The following is a 17,081-nucleotide window of genomic DNA, read 5'->3' on the forward strand; positions in this document are numbered from 1 at the left end:
AGTACATATCACTTAAGTTTCCCAGCAGGTATGTAGTCTTCAGCTCATGGAGTTTTAAATAAAATTGTGTGTGTAACGAATTCATGTATGTACTGTATGTGTATGTATATATGTATATACATATACACACATATATGTATGCATATACTGTATGTACTATCTATCATTCAAGAAAATGAATGGCTTCATAATGTGTCTTTGAATATGTTAATGCATCAGAGCATTTCTGGCAGCAGTCACAGTGTTCTTCATCAGCATAGCGACTGTCATTGGACCCACACCTCCGGGAACAGGTGTGATGAAACCTGCCTTCTCCTTCACTCCTATAACAATCCAAACATTTGACACAGGGTTAAGTTACAATATTTCCATTCCAAGAAGTAAAGCTGAGATTTACAGGAATACCTCTGTTTATTTGTCAATCAAAATAGCTCTCACATATGAAAGGACTAAGGGCATCAGTGTGCGTCAAACTAAGTGTTTGTCAGATTAAAAACTTTTGTAACTTTCCAAAAACTATCAATCCAAGTACAAGGACACATTTAAATTTCTTGTGTACAACTGAGTGCAACGTCATGAATGCGTTTGAGCAGAGACTCTGCCCCACTTCTACGATTTATAGCATCGAAACAACAAAGACACAAAGGAGACAAGTTCTTGGAGAGACATCAATGAGACTTTTGCCCCACCTTGTACAACACCCTGTATAAGCAGAGCGAAACCTTAAAGGTGTACTGCAACTATTAAGCAATGCACTTTTATAAACGTCTGGAGAGTTACAAAATACTTTCTTTTTCTTTTTAAATGGTCAAAATTGATGCAGCATTGACGAAGATATCTTGATTTTAGTCCCTAATATGAGTTGATATATATGCTCTGATAATTTACCTTCAAAGTCCACGTCTCCGATGAGCCTTAATTTCCCTGTGTTCGGATCCTGGATACGGTTTATGCCCACATCGATGACCGCGGCACCCTCTTTCACCATATCTGCTGTGATCAGTCCAGGAATACCTATGCACAGAAATCAAAGAGGTGTTGAAGATTTGAAGATAATTAGACGCCTCATTAATTTTCACCAACAGGAATTGCAACATAAGGGCTCCTGGCCAACGATATACCACTCGATCCTCGCCCTCTCTGTGCACCGTGAGCATGATTTCTGGAGAACTACCTGGCACCAGGTTTTGTGGTAATTTGACTGAAAACAAATTAATTTGATATTCACCCCAATAAACAAAATATCAGCTGAAATCATTTGAATCTTAGAAAATAGTAATAAAGCAAGACTCATCCTCAGGCCTTTATTAGATCTGTTGGCAATGTGCTTTAAGTTAATTTTACAATTAATGAAATTATCAAAAACTGCCAAATCGTGATCCAGGGAGTTTTGAAGGCACCTGGGATCAGCTGTTTTGCCTGGTTAGTAACCCAATCTTGGGACATGCAATGAGATATGTTTAATTTTTCAACAGAATAGATTTGACTTATTTGAAACCAGCATCACCTTTTTGAAGGACAATCTCTCTTACTCCTCCTGCTGGTCAACCTGAACATTTCTGACTCAACTTAAAAGAGTGAGAGTAATTATTAAAACACTTCCAACGCATGCTTATGTCATAGGCTCTGCAGTGGCCAACTCCTTCGCTAATGTTGTGGATAAATTGTTTTATCCACAAAATGACTTGATTCACAAAAAGAATTTGATCCATTTGGTACGATAACATTTGTCTAGAAGAGACAAGACTTGGTGTGCATGCTCTGCCCATAGAGCATGTGCAGTATGCATTCATCTGGCCAGCGTGGGAATGTCAAACCCGATACCAGAGTAGAAACTTGTTTGGCAAGGGCTTTAATGTAACGTATGAAACGTTTATTTACATGTAAAAGTTCTGCACTACATGTTTAAATAAGCTGACATTCAAGTTTAAAACCTCAGTTGTTAATGATAGGCATCTGCAGCCACCATGACATTTCCATATCAAACATCATAGTGATCTCAGTAACGTCTATCAGGAAAGAGATGAAAGTTCTGCAGGTTCCATGTAATCACAGCTTTCAGTGGAACGTTGTGACAATTACCACGTTACCTTAGACTTAAACGTCAGCATAGCAGAATAAGATAATACCTTAGCTTATTGGAAGGAAAAAATAAACCATTGTATATTTATTTTAAGCGCCAAATCATTTGAAAGTTGGCTGTGAGTTGGCTGTGTGTGAAACCTTCAATTTGAACTCCTCAGACAGCAATTATAACTCCTCAATAATAGGATCGAGACTGCGCCAAATAACAATTAAGTACCAGCTTTATCAAATACTATTGCTCATAGAAAGCAGACAGACACAGGAGAAACTCAGTGACACGCAAACCCCAAACTACACCCAGAATCTAACTGCTGACTAACTGCAAATACAAGTTCCACAACAATTAAACCCTCAATACACACTGGATAATTCCCGAGTGACATGAGAACAGCTGTAATTAAATATATAGTTAGGTCTAAATGCAGTTCTTTATTTCAAAAAGTCAAACTGAGCAATTGAATGAAAAGAAAAGGAGATGCCCTTCCCAGAGAGTTGCCTTTAGTCATCAAGAAATGGTACAAAAGAAGTAAAACAAGGCACCCCCTTTAAGGCACATAGTCACTGAAAAGTATTTAGACAGATGTTGTGCACTGATTGATTGTCTTACATTCCAGCAACCACAGATCACTAGAGTTCTTAAGAAAGCAGTGATCTGTAACCACAGTTGGGGTAAAGTAACGGGTAAACATACTGAATCTGTTCCTAAATTCCTCAACACACACTTGATTTGTCCAATATAATCACTTCAAGTAAGGGCTGGTAAGTACTTTCACAATCTTCCTTCCTGCTTGCGTTATCAGGTCTTATAATTCCCGCTATGGTAGTTACGACATCATAAAAAGACACCTGACACTGGTTTAAGGAGTGTACACATGAAGCTGGAGTGGAGAGCTGCTTTAATAACATGCATCACTTCACTCAAAGTTCAAATTGTTCATTTGTAATGCATAAATTGGAGAAAATGAAAAAGAACGGTTCTTCAAAAAGGAAAATAAAATCAGTGGCTGCACACATTTAAATCCCAATTCCTAATTAAGAAAAAGAATCATAACAGTACAAATGTATGCTTTGTAACGTAACATAATGCTACAATACAAAGCAATATACAGGACAATATACACATTGGATTTTGGCTCCAATATGTACCGATGTATTTAAGAAGTTGATATTTTGACTAAAGAACAAGAAAAAGAAATGAAATAATATTCTTTGGTTTACGTAGCCCCCAGAGTTCATCGGCAGGGCTTTTAGAGACTGAAGCTGAAACGGCCTGTTGCATAGGCCACTATCAGATTAATACGTTTTTTTGAATTGTAAATCATTGAAAGGTGTTCCAGTAAAACCCCATAATAAAATACGGACCAGGAAATGTGATGATATATCCCCTTTAAACTGTAAAATAAAAGGTTGCCATATGACTCAATGGTGGCTGGGGTGTAATTACCTGCAGCTGCAATAATGATGTCAGCCAGGCTAGTTAGCTCCTTCAGCTGTTCCCTCGGTGTACACCTGTGGGCAATGGTCACTGTGGCATCACCTGAGAAGAAAGACTTGTTTTTAGGTGGGTTCATTCAAATTAAAAAAGAGCTTACTACAAGAGGTATGCAGGCAGATAGTTTTGTGCAAAAGTTTTGAGATAGCTGCCGGTGCTGTTTTCACCACTAGTACAATACAATAATGTCAGTGTAACGCAGTGAGAAATCATCTCTTATTCAGAATAATCCAAAGACATAATTATAAACAGCTTGTTTTGGAACTCCTTTACACTAAAATGATGTGAAGAGAATCAGACCACAACTGGTTTTGAGTTGTTGAACATAGAAAGTTGCTTTTTGTTCTTGAAACAAACTATGTTGAAAACCAGCTGTGTATGAACTTCCTTATTGTCTGTTTGTGAAATGCACTTTTTGCTGTTCTAAGAAGTACTAACTCCACTGGGTCTGATCAGTAAGTGTCCTTTGGAGCTGAAACGTCCTGGATTTTGATTTCTGGAACTTTTTGTTGTATGCGTAGAAGTAGAAACTACAGAGTTCACATTACAAGTTTTGGTTAACTTTAATTTGATACTGGCGCGCATGTGGTCAAGTGGTTGGGGGCGCATGCCATATGCACATCACACCTGCCATATGCACAGTGTCCAAAATATTTGAATTTAGGAATTATTAAATTATTCTGAGTGAAAAAGAAATGCCCAAGACTTCTGGTTTTATCGTATCATTAGTAATATTATGTCTAATCCTGATTGTTAAGTTTAATTTTACATTGGTTTCCTGTTATTTCTTTTTAGTTTTGCAAAAAGCTGTTTTGTTGCAAGAACAATCAGTTTGGTGATATGCAGGATTATTATATTTGGGAAAAATGATATATTTGATTGTGAGAGATTTGCCATTGGTGCTAGTAATAGTCGTCAAAATAAAGATCCTCATGCCAAGCCTGGAGGGTGAAAGATTGGCTGATTTGAAAGATCTCAGATAGCATTGTTGTAGTAACTCATAAAACCTCCCAACCCTATGGGGCCATCTGACTGGGATAATGAGTATAAGGAATGTCTTGGGGGTGGAATACCACAGGTCAAAAAGTTGTCACCCACACACACCAGCACCCTAAAACAACAGTAAACAGTGATTCATAAAGTGAAAGATGCCCAGGAGGAAGACATCATCCACAGCTGGGAGCTGGAACTGCAGCAGCAGCGTAAGGTGATCCTTGGGAAGGTACAGGATGAAAGAGACCAACAAATCAAGAGGTCTGAAGCAAAAGCTTACAAGCCTCAGAAGCTTCAGCTGGCCTACTATACTGCAGCTGACAGAGGTTGGAGCTTCCTTCCTGACAACAGTGACAGTTTTCTAGTTAATACAATACAAAGATTATTAAGTTTGCTTCACGGCAATACATCAATGCAGTGTTCGCCCAAATACCTTAGAAAAGAAGTAGCAAACAGCTTTTGATCAGAGTATATTTGCTCAGTGCAGCACAAACAAAATTCCATTTACCTAATTATATTGACTGCCTGGGAGATGTTTCACAGTCAGCACATAAAACTATCTGCATGGCTCAACAGTACCAGTGACAGTGAGAGAAAAGGACTCATGTGGGTGAATTTATTTTTCAATATATTGATAATGCCAGCCTATAATTCAGGAAATCTTGAAAATATTCCACTCTTAGGGCATTTTCACACCAAAAGCATTTAGTGTGGTGAACAGTAATTCATTTGACTCCTTATTTTGGTTTGTTTGCGTCGGTCAGAATATAACAATCAAACTCAGGTCTGCACCAAATTAACCGGTCTGAGACCACAAAAAGAGGTGGTCTCGATCCACACCATCGACTGAACTCTTGTTCAGTAGATGAACAAATAGGTACTTGTAATGAATTATGGGGGGCACTGAATTGTGGATAAAATTATATATTTCATTTCATATATTTTATACTTCATTTACATTTTTTTCTGAAGTGACGTGCAATGCGTTTTCGGCGACTCCAGTACATCTTCAGTTTATCAGTTGCAGCTGCGAGTACATTTTCCAGGTATCTGTACTTTACTTGAGTATTTACTTTTCTGACGACTTTTTACTTTTCCTCCCTACATTTGAACACAAAATTTTGTACTTCCTACTTCTTACATTGTCAAAACAGGCTCATTAATTTCAACCTCGGTGATATTATAAAAAGAAGACATTATGTAGGCTTACAAATAAGTGATAGAAAACCGAAAGCCGCTATTGAAAGGTAAGTCTAACAATGTGTGCAGACAGAGCAGGAGTATGACAGCAGCAGTGAGACTCCTGGCATATGAACAAATGCTGTGCACTGTGCATAGTTTACAGAGGTCCATTATAACAGTAATCTGTGACAGTGAGTGAGTCAGTGAGGAACAATTAACCCGTTAACGCTGACAACCCTAATATTTATATTAAATATATTATATATTTATATATATTCTGTCTGAATTTTGGCTTGTTAACAAAAGAGGAAAACGAAGAAGATAAATACCAAAGTGACCTATGAGTTTAGAAATATGCGTGTGAAACCGAACTGTACCAGTCAGTACGCTACTTTGTAACAATTTATTGCCTGCTGCGCACTAAACAACCGAAATATAGGTGTGAAAACGCCCTTTTATTACTTTTGAACTCCAACTCAACATCAAAGCTCATACATTCTCCAGTGCAAGTAGCAGGTGTTGATAGGATAAACAAACTTTTGAATTAGTCAGTCATTACACAATGAGTGAAACAACATTACAATAGCACGCTTAATCTTTATCTAAAATACGGAAGGACATCCTGCATAGTTTACCCAAACTGTGACCGGGAATACAGGTGTGGAGAAAGAGAAAAATGATCACACAAGAAAAGATAAGAATTAGAGGGAAGGAAAGGCAAGTCACAACGCATCAAGTCTCCACATCACATACCTAATGGTGTATGTTTGAGAAGGAAGAGGAAGAGAACTGACCTCAAAATGAAACTTTACTCATTAAAACGTCATAGATTTGGACATTTTTATTGCAATGCTGTTGAAGCAATTCCTTTTTTCCTAAATGAATCTTTACTGAGGGAGACAATAAAAGTGACCTTGAACTCAACACAAAAATCATTTTGACACTTGGCAGAGTGAAAAATGTGTTGCACATTTGACACAGTTATACATGAAGCCTTTTTAAATAAATGAACATTGTCATTATGGGTTGGTACACATTCAGTTACAATCACTACCTTGTATTTCATAAGATATTAGATTGTAACATGAACAGCTAGGGTTTCAATCAATCAATCAATCAATCTTTATTTGTATAGCGCCAAATCACAACAGAGTCATCTCAAGGCACTTTACACATAGAGCAGGTTCTAAACCGAACTCTTCAGGTTTTAGTTTTAAAGAGACCAAACATTCCCACATGAGCGAGCACTTGGCAACAGTGGCAAGAAAAAACTCCCTTTTAACAGGAAAAAACCTCAGGCAGAACCAGACTCAGAGTGGGCAGCCATGCCTTGACCGGTTGGGGTAGAGAGGAGAGAGAGGAAGGATAGGAGAGAGAAGCACAGGTTTCCAAATGTATAAAAAAACATCTTCTCTATATTGGGATTTGTTAAAAATCCAGGGTTTTTTTCCAACTTGTCATTACTCTTGTATACAACCCAACATAGTCTCATCCAAGCCAGTGCAACCTGCTAAAAATAATTTTTAAACGTACAATAAATAACTGTTAAAGTTAGGCGCAAACTTCCACACAGCAATTTCAAGTTTGTGCTGATTTAAACACTGTAAGCGAAGCAGATTTAGAGGTAATGCAATGGTATGTCTTTAAGAGCAAAACAGCATTATAGTGAATACTGTACTTGAGGACTGTGCATAAGGAGTAGCTAGCAGCTTACAGAGCTCAACCGCCTTTGCGAAAAAGTTGTTACTGAGCTTTGATTTTGTTGAGTTTCAGTGTTTGAAGTCTGTATACAGGGACTCCAAACGGAGCATGATGGACTGATAGTACAACATGTGGGTAAGAAATGCCTTCAAAAGCCCCAACAAAATGAATCTGGGTAGTATTTTGACATGTTTTCACTTGCTGGATTTTCCAATGTGTTATGTTTGTTCGGAGACATACTATATGATGGAAGATTTCTAATTATTGAAGTATGAAGGTATTTGATAACATCAAATCACCTTGGATACTCAATATGTTTAAAATCTAGAATCTAGAAAACAGTCCAAGTCAAAGGTTTCAAAACAGTCAATGAATTATTTAAATAAAAAATAAAAAACATCACAACACGTTTCTAATGTCAGATAAATCTTGAAAAAGTAAGGTCCCCTGTTCCCACTGGTCTAAGACATATATCATACACTATGACCTCAATACCTCCATTTGAGGACTCAACTGTCGAGAATTTAAATATAATACATGAAATCTAAACAAATATAACCATAAACATAAAGATGATTAAAACAATATTCAAGAAATTCAAAAAACACATGTCCTCTATAGCAGCGGGCATTGGTGGTATATGACGTGTCAAAACACCCATATCTCTTATTCGTTATGTAAGCCCACATACCCCGCAGTATCATCCCGCAATGACGCACATCAGTGCATCAGGATACCCCACTCATCCTTTTTCTCTTACCAAATTTGTTACATTCACTCATGCAGGCAACTGTTCCTTAACTACTTCCCCTATCTGTATGACTGCCTGGTTTGTGTGTTTATGACTGGGAAGATTGGTATCTTTATTCACTGCTAAACATGTTTGGAAACTTAAAAGGGATGTTCTGCATCGTTATCTTGTACCAAGCTATCATAAGCATTTGAATCTCAAGCCGATACTCAAGAGACTGATAAAAACTGGATCCCTGATCCTACACAGAAAAGCAACCTAAAATACTGCCCTCTTTGTGGTAGACACTGGGGACTCTTTCTATCCTGAAAGTACATTTTTTAACTGGTTCAAGAAAAGTTCATGTACTGCACCCTCAGCAGCTTCCATGTAGCACTTTCTTCCAGTTAGACAACTTCATACAATCTTTGCTGAAATATTTGTATTTTTAGTAGCATTTATTGACTGAATCACAGGGGCAATTAATGGCCAGTTTCATAGAATTGTAAGTTGAATTAACTGTAACTTGAATTGTTTTCAGACATATGCTAGCTGTGCTGATCTTACTTGTAATAAAGCTGCACTTTTGACTGGTCAAATATATCTCACTATTTCATCTAAAAAGCATATTCCATGTAATGCCTTTCCAAATCCCCTCCCTTCTTCCTATACCCTTATAAGGACAGCTGATCCGCCTGCCAGCGGTGCACCGTGCCAAAAGTCTCGCCCAGTGCCTTTCCCCCACACTCCCTGGTTTTCACTCTTTGTACTTCTCTGTCAGGACGTGCATCAGCATTTACTGTTTGATAAAAAGGTGAAGAGTCATTACAGAATTTTTCATTTATTTATTCACTGGCCACATCCTGACAAAGGTTTAAACATTTCAGGGAAAGCCACGATGGTGCAATATCATTTGCCTAAAGTATGCAGCAATCCTTACTAACAAATACACACATATGACTGTGCTTCCATCACTTTAGATTATGTTGACTTACATTTATTTCCTGCAAACTTTGCTTAACCTTTAACCAGTTTCCACCCAAATGTTAATGATTTATGTTACTGGGACCCAAAAGAGAGACAAGTCCCCAGAGTGTTATTGTAAAAACAGTTTTATGTCTTCACAACATTAATTACACAAATTCTCACACATACATGCTTACCCCCGGGGCGTTCGTGGTTGCGATCAGTGTGCAGCAACATTGCAATGGGCATTCCAACATTTTTGGAGCGACCAGCAACCAGCACATTCTTCCCCACAGTCTCGATACCTGCACAAACACATTTCCAGAAAAATAGTTTGGTAAATCATGAATGTACCCCTTAATTCAAAGAAAATAATTATTACATGGATGTTGGGAAGTCATATTGTCAACTGGAAAACGTTTTTCAGTGGCCAGAGCTACAAAAAAATGAATTTTCTATCAATTTTATTCATTTTTTTAGTTATATTTTCGTGAATTCATTCTTTGTTTAAGTACAGAATTATGTTTCAGACTAGCCTGGGTAAACCCATGCTCCCATTCGAGCGACATTCCACTTCGCTTAGACGGTTAGTATAGCCACCAAGACAAAATCTTCGCCTGAGATCACAGAACGGGGAGGCGGGCTCAAGACGATGACGACCGTAGAGCAACTCTGTTTACATTCAGCATGGCGGCCACGGAGGTGCAGCAACCATTCGAAGCAGCAGTAGATTGTGTGCTCAATAAATTGGAAGGCAAGTTCACTTTGAAAATAGAACAAAACTTGCGCTACATGATTTTTCCTTCATAAAAAGGATGTGTTCGTGCTGCTCCCTACAGGCTCTGAATACGTCATCGTCTATCGTTGATATGATTAACTGTGAACTGTAACTGTAAGTTTGTCTAGTAGCGTACAGAAGCATTTGATGGACATTCATTGACCCCGCCTCAAATATGAAATGAACCACTCCTCGCCAGACCCTAACTCAATTGTGGTAGGGTCTGGCGTTAGCCAGGCTAGTCTCAGACAGTAAATCTAAGTAACTTTAATGTGATCTTGAAGATGGACATACAGATGGACAGACAAGACAGAAATTAGACAGAAGGCCTTCACCCTCCCATCCTCTACAAATTCTAAAGTGGCTGAAATTATCTTGAGCATCACTATCTGGTCTGGGAATTGCAAAAATTCTCTGAGAGCTGATAGTGAAAACAGCCATCAGGGTCTCTCCCTTCTCTAAAAAGGACACGCAACATAAACTGAGCATCCAAACAATTCTCCATCACTGTCAAGAGTTTCAGGTACGAGAGGATCCGACGCATCCAAAGCTCTTAAATGTTTCCACTTGTTTACCAAAGCAGATATTAAGAGTGAGTACATGGGTAGATGGTAAGGAGATTCTTGGTGTAAAGAGATTGCTATATATACACATGATACCATGGGGTACTTAACTGTAACCCCTTATACATTTAAAATGCATTTGCAACTTTTGTAAATGACGCAAAGAAAATTTTAGTACTTAGAGTCATTCGGTAAGAAAAAAAATCTTGGTGTACAATCAACACACAACAGCTTTCAGCTTGCTGCCCTGCATGATTGATGTTTCAAGGTGGAAGCAAATTTAATAAGGTGAATTTTGATTGCCTGAGGCAGACAGCATTCAGCATGAGTTAAACCAAAAACACAGCATTGGCAGATTGACAAATATGCATATCAGATTATGGAAGTCATTCTGTTATTATCTCTCGATCAGACCTACTGTAAGTGTGTGGCATACAACATACGCACCATAAATGAAAAGAAAAGAGAAGATATGGAAATTGAAATAATAAAGCAATGTCTATACTACGCATGGGCCGGTTACCGATTTCAAGGTATACCACGGTATGATAAAGTCACGGTTTCAAAATCATAATACCGTGAAACCGTGATATTTTTTAGGTTATCATACCGTCAGAATCTCATACCAGCCCATTCCTAGTCTATACCTACTGTTCCCTGATGGGGAGGAAGGAGGTACAACATTTATAATACCAAAGATCAAGTGAATATGCGTGTGTGTGAGTTTGGTTATATTTTCTACATTTTCTAACTTATACTGTATATTATCACTTATTTTATAAAGTTAAAACATAGAGGTCAATATGACAATAAATAGGTAAAAATGAACAAAAACAATCATAGACTCTTGGCCTCCTGTGAGTGTGTAGAAGGTACGTATTAATCTACAATCATTTCTAAGAGTGTCTTGAGTCATGATGATTTTGGAAAAATGGGGCCAAGATCAGTGTTGACTGAAGCTTAAACTCTGCTTGTACATGAACAATAGCGCCCTCTGGTTTAATCGGTAAAGCTACTGGTGGGTTTTCAGTCAAGTTTCTCATATTGTGATTTATTATTACATGTAGCACCTCTTAATTCTTGCATATCATCTTCAAGTACAATCAATACTATTAGACTCTAAGCCACACATCCAACCACCACACAGCCAGGACAGGTCTGTCTAAACAAGTGATACTGACTCCAAATATATTAAAAAAAAAGTTAAACTGCTATAAACAAAAGCTTCAGAACAGTTTATGTATGAAACTGAGATTAAGGTGAGATTTTTTTCAAATTATCTGCCTTAAGTTATTGTCACTTTATTAAGAAAAGTTTTTTATTAAGAAAGTGGCAAATTTAACAGAATATTTTTAACTCATTACATGAGCACACCTGAAGTTTTAGATGCTGCATTTGTGAAAGAATTACACGACAGGACTTTTCCACCTCAATATAATTGCAAACCAAGTCCTTAACTGCTAAAATATTTATATGCTTACTTGGTGAAAAGGATGATGAGTGGTCCAGTACAGTAGCACAGTGAACAGATATTAGATTGTAAAATGATTGTTAGGCGCCATCTAGTGGACGACACTTGGTAAGACAGTAACACCGTGTTGACACTGTCTGCACAATTGCCCTTAAAATGTTTGTAACTGAGGGTCAAACATGCATTGAGGTTTGATGACTTGAGTATGAATACAAGGCTGAGTTAAGTTCAAGAAACAATACAATACATTTAACAATTTTAAAGCTCTGACTGAACTCATCCTGGTGGTAAATAATTAAAATGCATTTCTAATAAGTAATATTAAGATTGGTAAAGAATATATTTAATAATTATAATTAATAGACTATAATAACATTAGATATATATATGTAAAGTATAATTAATTAACATCATAATTAGTAAAGTAATAAAACATACAGTTGAGTAACAGGCTGCAATAAATTAGACCATGAGAAACACTGATATTCAACTTCATTCAATTAAATTCACTTAAATTCTCTTTAAAGTCCTTCTATAATTAGTTTGCAGCAAGGCGAAGAACAGCATTAAAAACTGAATTAAAGAAGATGTTATGTTATGTAATGGGATTGAAGAGGTTTAGGTGGTTTACCTGTTCTTTTGATGATCTCCCAGACAGCTGCAGGTGTGGCAGGCACCATGGATCTCTGGTCCAAACAAAGCTTACCAATATTCACAATATGGAAGCCATCCACATCCTTCTCTGGAGCGATGGCGTTACACACTGCTCTTTCATTTATGTGGTCTAAAGAGTGGAGGGAGGATGACTGACGTTGAGTGATACTGAACAGAATGAAGTGCAGAACATAATAGCTAATTGTGACTGCTACACTCTATAATTGCATTTCATGTCCTGTAAACACATAGTATTGATATTTTAATTATTGCCATTGATTAGCCGAACACACTTTAAATTAGTATTTTTCTGTCTTTGATTCTTACCCTAGCCACAGCCAGGCCTTTTACTGCAATGGTAAAATGCAAAACTAAAACAAATGATGTGAGGAGAAAGCCTTGACGTGCAAGGCTTGTGTCCCTCAGGCAAATTTAAATGAGATATTTGTTTGTAGTCAAGCAGGGTGAAGTCAGGTAATTAAAATGACAAGAAACTTCACACCTGCTATCAAATTCCATCAGTGTTCACAAATCCAATTACAAATCATGTGTGAGAAGCCTTTTTATTTTACTTTAAAAGTTACCTTAGTCCTCTTTCTACATTTACAGCTGCTGCAATGTCTATTTTGCATGCTATGACAGCCCTACATATACTGCAAACTTTGATGCTGGTGAGGAGAAATCCTGTGTCTGAGTTTACCCGGGAGTGGCAGCTGCACCAACAGTCCGCTGACCCTCCAGTCACGGTTCATCTTGTCAATCAGATCCAACAGCTCCTCCTGGGAGACTGAGCTAGGCCGCACCACTGTGTCACTGGAAATACCTGGAGAGCACATACACGTCACATGCACCAAAATGTAGCCAATGTAGCCATTAGTTTTAAGGTTAGTTTTGCTTGATAAAAGGTGTGTTTGTTCATGTGTATCTATATGTCCAGGCATGTTTAAAAATGTGAGATGCATTAGGTAGATCTACAGTATGTTGCGGCTGTTGTGCTCCATGATGTAAAACATTTGCACAGTGTTCAGTAATGTGTGCAAAGCAAATATCTGACCAAGAATGCTGGCAGCCCGGGTCTTGTTCTTAACGTAGGTACGACTAGCGGGGTCGTCTCCCACTAAGACCACTCCTAGGTGAGGTCTCATGTTGCCCTGAGCAACCAGCTCTTCCACATCACGTTGGATTTCTCTGTGGAGCTGACGAGCCATCGTCGTCCCCGAAATCACTACAGCGGCATGCCTGGAGAGGTAAATCATATAGACATAAATTGATACAGCACACATCGCAGACATGACACAAAAATAAATTATTTAACAGAACTGAAGTGATAAGACACTTATCAATTTTTATAACTAATGCTAACTAAGTAGGATTTTTCATGCTGGACTTTTACTTGTAATCGAGTATTTTTACATTGCTGTATTGGCAGTTTCACATAAGTAAAGGCCCAGAGCCCAAACATATTCAGTTTACTATAACAGAAGATTAAAAAAACAAGCCAATATTAATATTTCAGATGATGGCACCTGAGAATTTTTTTTGGATACAGACGGGATAGATAAACTCTTCCACCACTGCCTACTTATACATCAATTAAACTCAAAAATACACTAAATAAGTTAGCATGCTTGTTGCAGCTCAAAATAAGTAGTAGTAGGAGTTTTTGCAATGATCCATCAAATGTGACAAATATATGCAATGGAGGCATGATATTTTACAGTTTAAGAATAAACTTTGTTGTACAAAAAGATACCAGTGCACAGGAACAGTAACTTCACTGGGGATTTAATAATTACAACTAACTATAAATGTAAAAAAAAGAAAGAAAAAAAATATATTTAACTTGAATTAAAAACAGGGATCAAATATAGGCTAAATAAAATGCTGCCTAGATAAAAATTTAAAAATATTGGTGCATATAAAGACAACATATACACAATATCATACACTATATGGACAAAAGTATTGGGACATTTTAATCATTGAATTCAGGTGTTTCATTCAGACCCATTGCCACAGATGTATAAAATCAATCACCTAGCCATGCAGTCTTCTTTGTGAAAGAATGGGTCGTTCCAAAGAGCTCAATGAAGTCAAGCATGATACAGTCATTGGATGCCACCGTGGAAGCGTTCAGGAACCACAGCAACTCAGCCATGAAGTGGCAGAACACTTTAAGTCAGACAGCGGGGTCGTCGAGTGCTGAGGCGCGTAACAGTCGCCAATGCTCTGATGACTCAATAACTGCAACTTCCCCGAGCATTAACATTAGCACAAAAGCTGGAAGCTTAATGTAATGGGTTTCCAAGGCCAAGTAGCTGCATGCAAGCCTTACATCACCAAGCACAATGCCAAGCATCGGAGCGGTGTAAAGCACGCAGCCACTGGACTCTGGAGCTGTGGAAACGTGTCCTGTGGAGTGACGAATCACACTTGTCCGTCTGGCAGTCTGATTAATGAGTCTGGGTTTTGTGGATGCCAGGAGAACGTTACCTGCCTGACTGTACTGTGCCAACTGTAAAGTTTGGTGAAGGATAATGGTATGGGGCTGGCTTTCAGGGGTGGGGCAGGCCCCTTAGTTCCAATGAAGGGAAACCTTAATGCTTCAGCATACCAAGAAATTTTGGAGTCTATGCTTCCAGTCTTGTGCGAACTGGGCCCTTCTCTGCTCCAGCATGATTTATGCCCCCACTGCACTTAAAGCAAGGTCCATTAGGACATGGATGGGTGAATTTGGTGTGCAAGAACTCGACTGGCCTGCACAGAGCCCTGACCTCAACCCCACTGAACATCTTTGGGATGAGCTAGAGCGGAGGCTGCGAGCCGGGCCTTCACAGCATCTGACCTCACAAATGCTCGTCTGGGTGAATGGGCAAAAATGTTCACAGACACAGGGGGGGGGGGGGGGCTTCATATTAATGCCTAAGGATTAAGCCTGGGATGTCCCAACATTTTTGTCCATATAGTGTATAATAGTGTATATGGGATAAGTCAATATCGGCCGTTAATACCAGCTGAGTGACATACTGAACAGGCTCTAATTTAAAAATCATATCAAAAATGCACCACTGCTATTTGGTTTCCCTGGTTACATACTGTCTGGCCAATTTTGGACGAAAAGAACCGCAAATAATTAGCTTTATAACTGAGTAGATTAACGTTACTCTGTCTTTATCTTAATGGATAAGTGATTTCTACTGTAGTTTATGGCTAATGAGAGCCTGAGCAGCACAGATACTTCATGGTAGCAGCTAGCCGTCCCCTAGCAACAGCGGCCAATATAATTCCAATGGACGCAGTCTTTACGTTAAAGCTACAACCCGGTGAGTCTGCGGCGATTTATGTAATAGCGACACATATGTTGACAGCGTTGTCAAGTTTTACCAGACCTATGAATCAACCCACCCGATCAAAAAGTAAGACATGTCCCCCTAAACCCCCACCTGCCCTCTCTCCACCGTGTAGCCGAGACTGTCAATCACCCATCCTCCGACCGACACGTGACGGCGCACACACACCACCTCACCGGCGCTAGTCCCTCCGCTCCGAGAAGTAATGCCGTATATTAAAAATAGAAAATGTGTTCTTTTTTAAATGTTGTGCCATTTACCTCGTCGCCGACTCGTGCAGGTATCTCCTTTGACTTTCGCATTTTCTGTGCGTCCGCAGTTTGGCCCGGCAGCAGTGATGGTGAAACGCTAACGGGCTACAAATCCTGAAGGAGGAGCGTAGCGGTGAAACAGAGGCAGCCATGTTTGTGTGTGTTAGTGTGTGTTTGTGTGCGTGTATATGTATGTGTGTGGCTTTGTAAGTGTGTTTGTGTGTGTGTGTGTCTTTATGTCTTTTAGATAAAGCGTGCGTACGTTGCACGCTTTATCTACGACAGGGTGGGCTAGGGGCAGGGCAGCATTCATACTAAATGGAGATAGCCTATAATAATAAAGTCATTATTTTAATTTGCACCGCATTTTCATTCATACTGAAGAGTGTATATGTAGGAGTATATAGTAGTACAAATAACAGATTCAACATAAATAATAGTTAGGGTAAAAAAATGTAATTTGATGTCATGAGAAAGACATGTTTGTAGATTATATATTATTTCTTATTTAATTTAATTTAATTAAACAGAGCAGACAAAGAGCAGCACAGGAAGCATAACCCACATATAGGCTTAAGCTACAGTAGCTTACAGTCCAATACTGATAAATGTTTACTAAATTGATTTTCTTTATACATATATATATATATATATATATATATATATATATATAATTTGCACAAACTGCATAAAATTCACATAACAGAAATAAATGATATGACAAGAGATGCCAAGAAGCCACAGTATTGCACAACAGACCTGTCCTTAGTTTAAGGAGAAAAACAAACAATAGCAAACAAGGACAGAATAAATAACCTTACATAATTTAGGAAACAGCAGTGAACAAATGCCAATAAGAAGAACA

At 38.3% G+C, this 17,081-nt stretch overlaps 1 protein-coding gene across 1 annotated transcript; it reads right to left on the minus strand.

Moving 5' to 3' along the window:
- Window positions 1–207: 207 nt before the first annotated feature.
- On the minus strand, window positions 208–16,298 carry LOC128364164 (bifunctional methylenetetrahydrofolate dehydrogenase/cyclohydrolase 2, mitochondrial-like). The gene is made up of 8 exons (XM_053324706.1): window positions 16,226–16,298; window positions 13,670–13,854; window positions 13,316–13,438; window positions 12,593–12,745; window positions 9,347–9,454; window positions 3,530–3,622; window positions 889–1,014; window positions 208–323 (listed from the first exon to the last, which is right to left on the minus strand). The coding sequence occupies exons 2-8, from the start codon at window positions 13,821–13,823 to the stop codon at window positions 208–210; spliced, it is 873 nt and encodes a 290-aa protein (XP_053180681.1). The 5' UTR covers window positions 13,824–13,854; window positions 16,226–16,298.
- Between the last annotated feature and the right edge of the window lie 783 nt (window positions 16,299–17,081).

This window comes from Scomber japonicus, chromosome 9 (assembly GCF_027409825.1).
Source record: "Scomber japonicus isolate fScoJap1 chromosome 9, fScoJap1.pri, whole genome shotgun sequence".
Taxonomy (NCBI): Eukaryota; Metazoa; Chordata; class Actinopteri; order Scombriformes; family Scombridae; genus Scomber; species Scomber japonicus.